Below are 15,361 nucleotides of genomic sequence, written 5' to 3'. Positions count from 1 at the left end.
TTCTTGAGAAGAAGATTTATGATGGAAAAAATCCCTGCATATTTCTTAACGCAAATCAATATTGTGTTCTCATGTCATTTTGTTTGTTGTTAAACATCCCTCTCAGGAATTTTTCACTCATATGGAGACACCACCACTTGAAAAATAATGAGGACAAATTAGATTTGAGGTCAACATTCATTTTTGGAGTTTTCAACCATTAAGACGTAAAGAAATATTAACTCGATCCTTTCCCTCACCCCTTCCCAGACCCCTGTTTGTTCATGTATGCAAACTACTACTTGTTTTTACATTTAAAAAAAAATGTTTATACAAATAGTTTAATGTGGTCCATCTCTGAATGATTTTCATTCCTAATTTTAGGAACATAGGTTGACACAAATTCATGAATAAAATGTCAAGTAATCTTATCATTGATGCACTTTTATTTAATTTAATGCAGTCATATTCAAATTGTGAACATTTCCAGCTCATTAGGAGAGTGGGGATGACCTCTAGGGGTTCATAACCTTTATACCATTAAATTTACATAACATAATAACACAAGTAACAAAATTATGTATAGTCAAATGAAAAAAGTTTCCTACTATTTAGGAGTCACATGATCATTTGTCAATAAAAATGACTTTGGATGCCAGTGTCCCTCCACCCTAGAAAACAGACCCAACCATAACTTTTTTTTTTTTGCTTCTCAGGAAATTCTGGTCTGGAACACCCCCCCCCCCCCACCTCCCTCCCAGAAAAAAAATTCCGGATCTTGTAACGTTGATAACGGGGGATAACTCTTCAGAATGTGAAATTCGTCTATTGTAGCATCGGATGACCTTTGATCCTTTAAACTTGAACCTAACGTTTGCATTTCAGACTATTTTACCTCAATCTATACCAAAACTTGTACTTACCGATTGTCATTATTTAGGCCTTGTCATCTTCATGAAATATAATCCAGTTAAAACACAAAATGAAATAATTCCTACTGACATATATGCAATGATGCACATTAGTAGCCTACTGCACGTGCAGTGAAATCTAAAATGATAATGCCAATGGTAAAACTAGTACTTAAGTTGGGTACGTGACGCAAGCCCAATGTGATGCAGGTGTTCAGATACATGTATAGTGCAAGAACAAATTGAAAATTATCATTTACAAAAGATGTTTTATTTTAACTTTGCCATCTAGGCCTATTTCCAAAAACAGGCAAATAAGGTGTGTTTGTGTGTGTGTGTGTGTTGATGGGACAAGGTTGACTAAATTGATTGTGTATATATATGGCAGCTTTCAAGAAGTTTCTGCCTAATCAAATATAAATAAACATTGCACATTTTGAAAAAATTCATCAAAAACGCTTTACACTAATTTGAATAATATTATATTTTGTTAATCTATATTAGAAAATAGATTTAAAAAGTTCCAATTACGTACAAGTAGAATTTTTAGCGAGGATTTAATTTTGGCATTATTAGCGAGGGTGCTGACATCGCTAAAATTGAATACCGCTGAAAATTAATTGCTTATTATCTGTAAAAGCTTCTTGAATTAGCATTTCAAAATCGCTAAAATTACTTCTCGCTAAAAATAAAATACCAGATTTTAGGTAGAAATCGCTTAATTTGCGTTTCGCTAAAATTTCCACTTATACAGTATGTGCCAAAAATTTATACACCCCCCCCCCCCTTTATCAAACCTAATTTACATTATTAATTTAATTCTGTTGTTTTATTTCCGACTGGTAATCAATTACGAATATGAAATACCAATAAAATGGAGTCCCATGGGTCACATGGTCACTAGCTGCAAATCTGTAGCGTTATGGTTTTATATATTAGTCTTTCACCATAAAGCTACAGATCCTGTAATGCAAAAAAGGTGCAATTTACGGCGCAATATTTTTTGCGCACTTCTGGGGAGAATTTCTCCACTTTCCAGCATCGGTTAATTTACTACCTTTCACTCCCTAATTCTAGGCACATTGTTTAACTAATCTGTATATTTTATCTATCTCCAATCCTTTTATAGTCGTCTCTACACGTGATAAACTCGCTTGATTAAAATTATTTGTTAGATTGCTGAAAATTCACATCAAGCGAGTTTATTGCCTGTAGAGATGACTATAAATGGCTGGGGGGTGGACAAAATATACATATTGGCTACAGAATGTGTCTAAAATTAGGGAGTGAAAGGTAGTTGATTGACCAATGCTAGAAAGTGGAGAAAAACTGCCCAATAGTGCGCAAAAAATATTGCGCCGTAAATTTCACCTTTTTTTGCATATGGGGATCTGTATATAGCGTTATGGTCAAAGACAAATATATAAAACCATAACGCTGCAGATATGCCGCTACATGGTCACCTGAGCATATTATGCTCAATTTGATGAATACATGTATTATGTAAATTATTGAATTATATTGACTTTTTCCTTGGTAAAGCCCAATATGAAGAAGTGTGCATTCAGAGGCAAACACCTTAGTGCGGGTATTACTGTCTCATGACAGCATCTAGTTTTAAATGTTTTAATCATGTCTCCTCTCATACGCCGGTATTTCAATGTTGGTAATTTAAGTGTCTTTAGTCGTTCTTCATAATTTTGATCTTTCAGTTGTGACAGCATTCTAGTTGCTCTTCTTTGTACATTCTCTGTGGTTTCAATATCCTTCTTTTTGTATGGTGACCATATACTACTCGCATATTCAATATGTGGTCTCACTAAAGCTTTGAATAATAAACAGAATGATTTATTATCAAGGTGAATAAATGCTCTTCTTATTAGGCCACAAATCTGGTTAGCTTTGTTCACTTGCGCTAAGATTGCTATTAATTGTTACTCCAATATCTTTTTCATTCTCCACATTCTCTAGTGTTGTATCACCTCCTTCATAATTTCTCATACTATACTGGATACTGTCACACGTTTTGCTACTGTTGTGTATTTGAATTACTTTGCATTTATCAGGGTGAAATTTTAAAAGCCAAGTTTTGCTCCACATGAAAAGTTTGTCCAGGTCAGATTGCCCTACTTTAATATCGTTTTCATCTGTGATTTCTTTGAATATTTTCGTGTCGTCTGCGAAGAGGGATACAACTGACTCAACACATTCTGGTAAGTCATTTATAAAAATCACAAACAGTACAGGTCCGAGCACAGATCCTTGTTGAATTCCATTTGTGACTTTGTGCCATTTCGATTTTTGTCCATTTACTTGTACACACTGCTTTCGTCCACTAAGGAAATGTTCGACCCATGTACATAGTCGTTCACATATCCCATAAACTCTCATCTTTGTCAGAAGTCTAAAGACTTGGAAACTTATCAAATGCTTTCATAAAATCCATATAAACTGCATTAAAAACGCCTCCTCTATCCAGGATTTCAGTCCATTTATCGAGTACTGTAATTAATTGTAAGGTTGTTGATCTCCCACTCAGGAATCCGAATTGCTTGTCACTAAATAAATCTAAGCTGTCCATATGCTTGATTATTCTCCTCCTAAAAATCTTCTCCATCATCTTGCATAGTATGCTTGTTAAGCTGACAGGTCTGTAGTTTGATGCCGACTTCTTGTCACCTTTCTTAAATAAAGCTGTAATTATGGCTACTTTCCAGCTATCTGGTACTATTCCTGTTTCTAGTGATTTCTTATAGATCAAATATAAAGGTCTATCAATTACTGCATTCAATTCATATAGAACTTTTGGGTGTGCCTTATCTGGTCCTGGGGACTAAGTAGTGTTTAGATCATGAAGTAATTTCTTCACCTCTTCTTGAGTAATCGGCTCATCATCAGTTGACCTTGTATTTTCAATTGTTATATCAACTAGTGGTAAAGAGTTCACATCTTCTTCTGTAAAAACACTACTAAAAAAGTTCGCCAACACTTCTGCCTTGTCCTGATCCTTACTTGCCACAAATGTCCCTTTGGATGTTTTTTCGTGCAATTCTGAAACACCACTTTTGCTCTTCCTTTTGGAGTTAACATACTTCCAGAAGTTTTTATTGTTAGTCTTTGCCGATTCTGCTACTTGTCTCTCTTTCTCCTTCCTTTCTTTGCGAGTTAATCTCTTGACTTTGTTTCGGGCTTTACAATATTCTCTATGCTTTTCTTTGCTTCGGTCTTCCATGTATCTCTCCCATAGTCTGTGTTTTCTTTTTATGCTCCTGACTGTTTTTTGCTCAGTGGAATGTTTCCCTTTGTGTTTCTAGGTTTGCTTTTGGGGATAAACTTTTTTACTGCATTATCAAATCTGTTCATAAACTTTTCCAACATAGTGTTTACATCATCACCTTCCATAATATAATCCCAATCGAAGTCTAACTCTTTGCGCATTCCTTCATAATTTTCTTTATAATAGTTCAATCTCTCACAGTTGGTATTTTCATACTTGAAGTAGAAACTATATTTGAATTTTATCACACTGTGGTCACTAGATCCTAATGAGTCTAAGTATTCTATATCACCCAAGTTGTTACAGTCATTCACTAGTATAAGTTCCAATAAAGAGCTTTCCTGACCGTGTCTGTGTCGGGTATTTTTATTTATCACCTGATGCAGGTAATTGTCTCTGATACATTCCAGAAATTCTGCACAGTTGTCATCTCTTGTACTCCAAGACCAATCGATGTCTGGAAAGTTAAAATCTCCCAAAATAAGGAGATGTGAAAATTTAAGGTCACAGGCTTTGCCTGTTAGTTCATTCAATGCCTTTATATTGAGTTCCGATGAAGATGGGCTTTTGTAAATGCATCCTATTAATAATTTTTCATTTCCATCTAAGTTGATCTTAATCCAGGTACATTCACTAAAGTCGGAGTCCAAATGTATTTCAACAGCATTTAGGCTTTTTTTTGCGTAAATTATAGTTCCACGTTTTGCTCCTGTAGGAAAATTTCCAGGAAATAGTTCATCATCCGGCAAATCAAGTTCTGCTTTGTTGACAGCATATCTCATGTTTTTAGGTATAACTTCAGTCACTGAAATAATATCTGGTAATTCACTTACTGTTAGGAACCTATTCTTCAATTCGTCCAACTTGTTTAAAATGCTATCGGCATTTGTATAAATACACTTCAGATTTTCCGTTGTCCCTTTAAAATCTTGACCAACGCGTCTTTTTAACGTATTTACACAGCTATTTACATTAGCATTTACTTTGTCTTTTAGTCTCCCTGTTTTCACAATCTTTCTCTCCAATGTGGACCTTTTACAATAAACTTCACTTTTCCCGATTTTCCCTTTTCGTTTAAAGCTTTTGCTTCGAGCACCTTTTCCCTGTTTTTGTCCCTCTCAGCTTTTGACATGTCATGTGTAACACTCAACTTTCTAAGCTTACTTTGTGCTGGGATGTTTTTTAGCTTCGACAAATTTCTCATGACGTTTTGTTTGCTCTCAACATTCATCAATGTTACCTTGACTGGTCTTGCTAAGAATGCCTCCCCTGATGACTCACTATCCTCTGGTGTCTTCTTTTTACCAAGACGAACCACATTCTTTATACTGACTGGATCTACTTCAATGGCCTTGAATAAATCAATCAATACATTTGTATCAAATTCTTTTCCTTCAAAAGGTTCTTTCCCCTCAGACTCCTCTATGCCATGTATGATAATGTTTTTTCTCTCACTGCACTGTCTCTTAGCTCAGTCACCTTACTAATTAGTGACTCCTCGATGGCTTCACTACTTTTGCTTGTCATTTCTGTATGTTCCTGGGGGGATAAAACTTCAGCAGTCATGCTCTCCACTTTAGAAACGCTGGGTTTCTCCTGCATATCTGTCTCTATTTTCATCATTCGATCCTCCATAATTTTGAAAAATGTTTTGCATCTTGCTTCAATTTCTTGATCTACCCGTAAGTTTTTCATCACTTTTCGTTTCACAATTCGGACAGAACCAGTGTAGCGCTGGATTGTTAAAGCTGTCATACTCCTTATCAGAGAGTTCCAGACACGTAATAATAATAATGCTTGTTACAGTACTCACATTGTACCACTTTGTCATCATCTTTCATGAATATCTGTGTACACACTTCACATTTCCAGTTTTCCTTTCCTTTCTTGGATCCTTTACCTTTATTTGCTGATGAAGAAGATGATCTTTGTTTCTTTACTTCTTCTGCACCGTCCTTATTTGTGAATGACATTTTCTATTTATAAATTTTGCGCCAAAGTGTCACAAAGGATTTCTTTATCTCTATGACGTACCTCTAGAAATTTTCCTAAGATGGTGGCCGTGAGTTATATACTCATTTTAGATGTTCCCTAATCAAAAACATACATCTAATTTATGCTCTAAACCACTGCAAATTCACTAAATAAGTTCCCTTAAATTTTTTTTGCGCGTCCATTCGACCGGAACCGGAAGTCCTTTTTTTGTGATAAACTATATCACATATTATTTTTTTTAATCTTCAATAAATGAAATCACCATAATAAAAAAAGTATGAATATTGAAATTAAAAAATACAGAATCCATTTATCCGTCGTGATGTGAACAATTACCACGATCGGAATTTATTTATTTATTTTTTAAATTTCTGGCCAACAATTTTCAAAAAATTTAATATTTTCGATTGTTCGTGTGTTAACAAAATTTTATCGTTAAAAAGATGTCTCCTCAGAATCGATCACTAATAATTATCTTCACCTTTACATTAATATAGACAGACGCTAGAGGAAATTCGAGCATTAATTCTGACATAAATTTCTGTACTACTTCGTGCAGATTGTAGCCTTTGTATATGATAAAACATCTTTTGTAAACTATATGCCGTTAATGCTGAATATTTTTCTTTTATCCCATTTCATAAAAAATAATTTTAATCGTCGGACGTCCAATTACGGCAAATTGAGCCGGTTTCTGTGGACGGTCTTTTTTCTACAGGTATCGTGGACGATATAACACTTACAAGTAACAAACAGCAGTGAAGATAGAAAAGAAATATTTTATGATGTCAATGTTTTAATAATATACGTACTTTCAATTATTTTTTTGAAATAAAATTCAAACATATGGAGTTTTCTAACCCGCAGGTATACAAGGCGGGTACATGAAAGAGTTTGGCGCGCGACAAGGCAATTGCCTTCGAAAACATGCAAACTCAGATTATCAGGTAGCACAGGTAGCTGATCTGTCAATCAAATCAGAAGCTATTGTTTTTTTAATGATTGACAGGCGGTAAATTATTGATCTTGAATCAGGTAGATTTTGGGGGCGTTAACATAAAATTGGATGTTTAAGAATTTGTATTTTATTGATTATTCGAAACAATTACTGTAAGTATAACACCTTTCAATCATTCAAACTATTGCATTTTTATACTTTTTGTAACAATCAGCATATTTTCTACATTGTTTGATTACATATTCAAGCGTAGTACATGTGCACTAATATGCAAGTGTGATAACTATATTTTGTATGTTTCTAGTTTCATCCAATGAGTAAAATTCAAGGCTCAAACATTTCATATTTCTGATTCAAAATTAATCTTATAACTTTTGTTTCATTTGTCCATTGAGATTGAACATTTGAAATAATTCATAAATTTTTATTTAATATCTTTGTTTATCAAACATCCTGTTGTCTTCATAAATGTTTACCTCATCATGGTCAAGCGAGTTCACCACTTTAGTTAATTTTCCCCACCTTTGTAGATTATTTTGTAGAGTATTTGTTCATTTGTTTTTATATGATATTATGTGCACATGAGAATCATTGGTTTTATGTAATGTGGTCACTAAACATCTTAACTCTAAGGTATTGTTGCACAGTGTTTTCCAAGTGCAAAGACTCATTGTTTTATTACTTATGTTTTTATATGTCACATTATATCGTCACTTTTTGCTGGAAACTCATCAATAAACGACGTAAACTTTATTCAGAGCCTTGGTCACCTTTTTCAGAGTTATCACCCATGACAACGCAAAAATCTTGGTGATATATAAATAAATAAATACAAATTGGGTGGTTTTCAGAACACTTTAATATAAATTATTAATTTAGATATACAATTAATTTTGATTAGTATGCATGATATTTGGTATAGTATTTAACCAAAATTTCGTTCTCTCTGCCTCGTACTTATTTAGGGATGTCAGATTAGCGTAGTTGAGTTGTAGATAGGTTTGCATGCTAGGATCAAACTGGGGCCATTTTGGAAGTCCTGATCCGTTCGGGTCGCTGGAAAGTTAAACAAAAACACACTGTATTTACATCATAATATTATTCCTACAAACAAGTAGACAGAAAAATAGTTTTTTTATGTTTAAATGTTTTTATGTTTAAAAAAGAGCCAATCAGAATATTAAAAAGAATATTTGTATTGAAAACCCCACTCTTCATACACCCGATACTTTACAATTGCAAATACTGACGAAGAGCACATAGGTTGCCTTGTAAACACTAAACTTTTAATAACTTTAGTAAGATGGGAAAAAGCTTACCCTGTTTTGGCAAAATTAGTCCAAAGATCTTTCATTATTAAAGCCAGTTTAAATTCGTCTTCTGTAACATCTATGTGTCGATAATGAAGATCTTCTATTCCAAAGAGGAATGGTAGCTCTGATGCGTGTCCAGAACCTCTGTACCATGCAGGTCTTGGAGCACCGTAAGGCAATGGGGTCTTGTTGTTAAACAAATACTGAAATGTGTTTGTGGTTTTATAAGTTTTACTGTTGGAGTGAGCAAATAAAGATGAAAATGTCGGAGAAATAAAGAATAAGTCTGTATACATTTGGAGAACTTGTCTGCTTTGTTCATCAGGATCATTATTTACTTTATATTCTTCGCAAATAGCTTTGGAAACTTTGGCATTAGAGTCAAAATAAGTTCGCACAATGGCAGGAATGAAGTTATCACAAAAGAATTCCTGAGGGATCCCGGTGCTTATATTAAAGCCATATCTGTCCTGTTCTTCGGGGGTCATTGCTAAATATAACGACCCCTCCATATTACAATTACCAATGATCATGTCTAATGATTTAAAGAAAGCGAGTTCATCCGATGAAGGATTAGATAGAAGTTTAGATGGAAACTCATTGAATAAATCTCCGTCAATTACTGGTGCAAAGGGTATTTCAATAGTCAAGGAAGATATAAAGTAAGTTCCAAAGATATTTAAAACTTTGAAAATTTCATCAACTGATTTGGATCTCAAGCAGTAAAGAACTGTTTTAAAATTCCTTGTTAATGGATCGTAAACACATCCCAGAGCATCTCCCAGGGCAGTAGCCGTGAGTTTGGCATGCTGAGATAACGATAGGAAAGTATCAGACACTCCACTCTCGGCTATTACTCTGTGGAAAAGTCCCTTGTTCCTAGGAATCAACGATAAAAGCGACACACTAAATCCTCCTGCAGATTCTCCGAAAATTGTGATGGACGAGGGATCACCCGAATAATCTTCAATATTATCCTGCACCCATTTTAAGGCCAACATTTGGTCCCACAATCCGTAATTACCTCTGGCGATGGTTTCATTGTAGGATAGGAAACCGAAGATACCAAGACGGTAGTTGATGGTGACCACCACAACGTCACCCTGAGCTGCCAGCATCGTGCCATTGTAAAGCGTGCCTGATCCGTAAATATACGCCCCACCGTGAATCCAGACCATAACGCTTCTCTTTTCTGACGTAAAGTTATTAGGTACATAGATGTTTAAGTGTAGACAGTCTTCGGAGAGACTCTTAAAGGTCGTTTTATTGAAAGGATCCGGCGGCTGAATACAGGCGCTTCCTAATTTTGTGGCATCCAGTACCCCTTCCCATCTTCCATATGGCTCTGGTTTAGCAAACCTTAGAGCACCAACTGGGGCCTTGGCGTAGGGGATATTAAGGAAGCTGAATACCTTGGTTGTACCATTATTGACCGTTTTCACAGTGCCTTTCAAGTCACCAAGTCTTGATCCGATTGTGTATGGCTGTTGTCCTAAAGCAAGGTCACTTAGAAACACAACCGCTGCTATAGACAAACTGATTTGAAACCCTCTCTGCAAATTTAAGCAAGACGATGGAAATATTGTACATGTAAGGAAATGAAAAATGAAAATTAAATATTTCATGTTTTAAATAATTTAGTCCTTATACATATGATGCTTTGTAGTTAAAAATTTGTAATATATACTTATAAAGAACAAAATAATAATTTTATTCTCATTTCGACCATTGCATTTACGAGGGTTGTCCCAAAATTTCGTAGATTGAGCTCATATCTTTTAAAGGAATTAATGTATCTTTATAAAATTTTATGAGGGGATACAGCGTGTTCTTGGCAGATAAATTACGAAGTTTTATCATATTTACTTGAAAACAATTCGAGTAATAAGATTTGAAGTGAAGTCGTTCTCTAACACCCGGAGCAATCTGCAACGTCAAAAAGACAAATTTTAACGGTTCAAATTTTTGTAGAAAATATTCCAATTACCAGAATCAAATTCTTTAATGAAACAAAACAAGAGGCCCGCGGACCTTATAGGTCACCTGAGTATCGTGTAACAACTTTGAAATAATTAAAATTGGTTCGTGTTTTACCCCAGAGGCAATTAAATTCACAATTCACAATTTTGAAAGAGGCACCATTGCTTTTCATAATTATAAACTTAGCATGCTTACTCTATTTACGTAATACCCAGAGGTAGATCAGAGTAACAAAGAGAAAATGCACTTCAACTTTATAACCAGTTGTGCACCTCACCCGAAAGGAACCACTGACCCTGGGGCCACATATTTCAAAATTTTGCAAATTTTATCATAAAATGGTTGATTAATACTAAAGAGCAGATTTCAAAGCATTAATTCATTTTCAGACTATGTTACACCCCCCCCCCCTCCCGACCCAAGGGGCATAAAAAATAACCTTTTTGCTAGATGCACCTTTTTTCATCACAAATATATATATATACGAGGGGTTATCAAAAAGTTCGTGGACTGAGGCTATAAAATTAGTACTATGTAGTCTGTGCTTTCAAAATTTATATGGAACATAAAACAACACAAAATAAAGAAATGTTGAAAATTTTAGCCTGATACGTTCATTATTTGCCAAATTATTATAAAATTAAAACGACATTATATGATCACCCGGCGCTATCATCGTTTATTTTCTTGACGTCCGATAACGTCATTGTTTTTTCAAAGTCCGCTTCATCTACCTCATACACTTTTTGATGAGATTCCCTGGAGCCGAGTAAGGACTTAAACCCGCTTTGTTTATATGACTTTAAAATGTCATGAACAGTGGCCTTCATTAAATATAATATTCCGAATGGATTAATACATGGGGAGCGATCCGCGCTTGATTGTACCGGCATATTTTGCTTTTGGGTGTTCAATATCTACAACACATGATCAACGCCATTTTTGACGTGATTGATTTTTCACACCTTGACTGCAAATCGACATTAACTGTGTATCCGTTTACTCTTTGAATCTATTTTGACATGAAAAGACAAGTACTCTGGATGCATTTTATTTCTCTGTAGCCAGATTCAACATATGTTAGGTCTATACTAGTTTGTTCAGGGGCAAAACTTAATAGAAAGTTGGAAACGGAAACCCCTACCACCTTTTGACGTCATTTTCAAGGCCTCATTTGTTTGGACATTCCGTGTAAAATTTACGATAAAATTTCATAGAACTTCCAGAATGTAGTGAAAATTTCATATTTTATGGAACAATTGTGTCCCGACACATACCTTAATTAACGGAATATTTGGATGTCAAATGATTATATCAAAAGAGTTTTTCTCAGTTACACTTAGGTTGAAAAAACGTCGTTTTCGAGGTTGCGCCGCCTTGACATACCATTGCTTACAAAAACATTACTAATTTATCAAAAAATAAAATTTATGATTTGTGGTTTATTTCATACATAGAAAACATTATGTTAACTAAGTATTTCAAAATCCACTGATGTACCTAAAGCGGTTTTAATTTTATGGCGCTAGTCCACGAACTTTTTGATACCCCCTCGTATACTTGGATCATTGGCATAACACCCAGGAGCAAAGGAATAGATTTTCAAAGAATTAATGCATTTTCACTATATAATCAATAGAACCCCGCCCTAACACCAGAAACCCTGACTCTGGGGCCATAAAATTCAAAATTTTGGAAGAGGCACTCTTTCTCATCATAACTATGTACTTACTTAGTTTATTTAATACCCGGAAGCAGAGAAGAACATTTTCAAAGAATTAATGCATTTTCACTATATGATCAATAGAGCCCCGCCGTAACACCAGAACCCCTGACCCTGGGACCATAAAATTCACAATTTTGGAAGAGGTACTCTTGCTTAACATAACTGTGTACTTAGTTAGTTTATTTAATACCCAAGAGCAGAGAAGAAGATTTTCAAAGAAATAAAGCACTTTCACTGTATAATCTATATAGCCCCGCCCTAGCACAAGAACCCCTGTCCATGGGGCCACGAATTTCACAATTTTGGTAGAGGACTCAATGCTCATTACATTCATGCCAACAGTTTGACTGCTTGATGTCCAGGAGTAAAGATTTTTAAAGATTGCAATAATTTAGGTGGTTTTGACCCCACCCCTCAGGCCCCAGGGGGGCGGGGACCGTATATAGATGCTGTATACCAAATTTGGTTGAAATTGGTTCCGTGGTTTCAGAGAAGAAGCTGAAAATGTTCAAATGTTAACACACAACGCACGACGGACGACGCACGACGACGGACGAAAACGGATAGTAATAGGTCACCTGAGTTACTCAGGTGACCTTAAAAATTATAGCTATAAATGTAAAATATCTTAACTACTATGATATGATCAAACATTAAAATATGTAAACAAAGTATATGCATGTAATAATAATTTGAAAAGCCTTTATTTCAACGGCTTTTCGAATGTCTTCTCTAATGGAGTTGCACAGTGGCGCTTTTGCCCAATTCTTATGTCTGTCTTTTTGTTTTTAGTTTCCGTTTAATTCAAATGCATAGAGAAACCATTTCAGTCATTCTAAATACTAATGACCAGAAAACGTTTCCTTGTCCACCAAACATTTATGACTTGTACATTTCTGTAGGAGTGAAATTCAGGATCAAAACACTTGGTCATAGTCCAGTGCGCCGCCTGCGCCATTTTTTATAAAGTCTGATTTCAACCCGGTGTATATAAAATGTTATGAAATTCATATCTGTTAAAGAATAAACAAATTTTGAGGAAATGTAGTTAATAAGACAGTTTTAAGAATTTCCATGTCCATTCAAAAAAATACAGAGTAAGAATTACTTTTCGGAATTCCGTAGGATTTAGATATAATATACATATTTTTAATTGCAACGTTCGGGTATTGCGCCGCCTTCCTACACCGGACAATGAAATGTATCATTTAAATAGGGTTAATTTGTGTAAATACTCCATATTTGTCCATAAATTTATTAGATAGTGTTGGTTTAATCTATGTACGAAATTTCATTAATATTTGACATCGTGTTCCTACAAAACAACTCTTGTTTACGGAACACTGGGACAACCCTCGTACATATTAGTATAGGAGTATTACAAACTAAATGTCTACGTATGACTACTAAGTAAAACTTGTTTAACCACCACGCATTTCTTTTGGAGCATAAAGCTCATGAAATGCTTTATTTCTATATTAAGATACTATATTTCTTATAAGAAATGCATTAATGAATAATAATTATACTGAAAAAAAAACTTACTTGCATGGTTTAGCTTATCTTAATGATGGCATCTTTCACCGAGATTTTAATCATATTTGTTGACAAAGTTGCATGTATCAACAAATGTCCATTGATAACATTGTGAAATGAATGTCGAAATACGGGACGTTAAAGACGACAAGATATAAAAGTACTACGTTTGTTGTTATTGAGGCAGCATCAAAATAAAATAAGAATTTGATTTCGAAAGTGGCACGAATTTTTCTATATGCTGTTCAGGAACGAAATAAAATGATGAAAAAAACTCTGAAAACTAAATGACGAATTGATTGAGTAGAAATCTGATTTGTACTTTTTAAAAAAGAAATAATTCATCAAATCAAACAAATAAAAGTCAGTATACATATTTTTAAAAGTTATAAAAGATTTGTACACATGTAACTTTTATTATTTTACTGCTGTCTTTTGTATTTAGAATTTAGTTATTTTTTTTAAGCAGTGAGGGGATATAGTCTATCCAGAATGAAGTTCTCCTAGAATCATATGAACTGTTTGACCATATATTCTCAGCGTTCAAGGTTAGATACTGTCGATCTTGCGCGTCATATTGAGGCCACATAGGCAGTCCGTTCATGTTTGGGTTTCTGAAAATAAAAAAAGTAATTTTAAAGATATTTATGGAAAAAGCGCAAAGCAGCTAGAAAAGTATGCTGCAAGCATAATCTGAATATCAAGAATGATACCAAAAATACCAAAACACTATAGTTAAGCATATTATCTAAAATTTTTATATTGCAAAGTATCGGGAAAATTGTAATAAACCATGAAGTAACTGATGATACATGTATAATCAGTGATGTCATAATTTCAGCTATTCTCAAAATTGCGAAAAACTTGCAGCAAAGATTTTTTGTAAACTTTTATAATAAAAACCGTTTAAGATATCTTAAATATTTTATAGGGGTGATGATAAAAAATGCCTAGAACAGCAATTACTGTCTATTTTTCTTATATTATATTAGAGGGATTTAATTAAATTATAATGTAAAGATGAAAGACAGCTAAACCCTGCCTCCTCTTCACCCCACCCTACCCCACCTCCAAAATATCAAGAAGAGATGTGAACAATATCAGAGTGAAGTCAATCATTAAGAAAACCTCATAGGGAGATGGTTGTAACAATGCTAGTAAGTGGATCAAGAGTATTTCGAAATCTTAAATTTTAGTTAAGTGTGTCTGAATACAAGATTTCAACATTTAAAGTCAAATGACATTCAGAGCCGGGGCTAAAGTTTGCAAGATTGACTGAAAGGGAGAGCAAAAGAAGTGAACACCAATTAACACATACCGGCAGTTCTGAAACGACAAATTTATTTAAATGCAACTTTAATAAAAGTAGATTTGCACTCTTGGGGTTCTAAAAAGCCAGATATATAACAAGAAAAGTCTAAAAAAAAATCTTGGGAAAGTTACAAAACAGTGATCAGAAATTTATAAGCATTAGTCTCTTAAGTTATTTAGGACGTGTTGGGAAAACACCTGGAGAATAACATTTTAGGATCTGTTGCCATAGTAACTGAAGTAGAGAATTTAGAATTCTGACTCAAAAAAATAATTTTGAATATATGCTGATTAAAATGATATATAAAATGTATATGTAGCTTTTGTTGTCATTTATCTATCTGTCTTTAGATGTGTGACATATATTGTGTACAT

The 15,361-nt window shown here is 34.3% G+C and overlaps 2 protein-coding genes across 2 annotated transcripts; both read right to left on the bottom strand.

The window, feature by feature from the left end:
- Positions 1-3,294: 3,294 nt before the first annotated feature.
- On the bottom strand, positions 3,295-4,122 carry LOC134277148 (uncharacterized). The gene is made up of 2 exons (XM_062759433.1): positions 3,760-4,122; positions 3,295-3,639 (listed from the first exon to the last, which is right to left on the bottom strand). The coding sequence occupies exons 1-2, from the start codon at positions 4,120-4,122 to the stop codon at positions 3,295-3,297; spliced, it is 708 nt and encodes a 235-aa protein (XP_062615417.1).
- A 3,885-nt stretch (positions 4,123-8,007) lies between these two features.
- On the bottom strand, positions 8,008-13,774 carry LOC134277147 (cocaine esterase-like). The gene is made up of 3 exons (XM_062759432.1): positions 13,685-13,774; positions 8,440-9,986; positions 8,008-8,176 (listed from the first exon to the last, which is right to left on the bottom strand). The coding sequence occupies exons 1-3, from the start codon at positions 13,688-13,690 to the stop codon at positions 8,008-8,010; spliced, it is 1,722 nt and encodes a 573-aa protein (XP_062615416.1). The 5' UTR covers positions 13,691-13,774.
- Between the last annotated feature and the right edge of the window lie 1,587 nt (positions 13,775-15,361).

Source organism: Saccostrea cucullata, unplaced genomic scaffold (genome assembly GCF_032062105.1).
Source record: "Saccostrea cucullata isolate Sc308-1 unplaced genomic scaffold, CSIRO_AGI_Scuc_v1 ctg11663, whole genome shotgun sequence".
Classification (NCBI taxonomy): Eukaryota; Metazoa; Mollusca; class Bivalvia; order Ostreida; family Ostreidae; genus Saccostrea; species Saccostrea cuccullata.
The sequence above is the reverse complement of the archived record's forward strand: the minus strand, read 5'-3'. Positions and strand labels throughout refer to the sequence as shown.

Excerpts from the sequence above, each read along its gene's own strand:
- LOC134277147 (XM_062759432.1), bottom strand. Across the intron at positions 8,177-8,439 it reads ACTAATTTTGCCAAAACAGG|CGACCCGAACGGATCAGGAC; the intron begins GTAAGCTTTTTC and ends TTAACTTTCCAG.
- LOC134277148 (XM_062759433.1), bottom strand. The coding sequence starts at position 4,122 with ATGGAAGACCGAAGCAAAGAAAAGCATAGAGAATATTGTAAAGCCCGA. Across the intron at positions 3,640-3,759 it reads AGCCGATTACTCAAGAAGAG|AAATCACTAGAAACAGGAAT; the intron begins GTGAAGAAATTA and ends TTGATCTATAAG.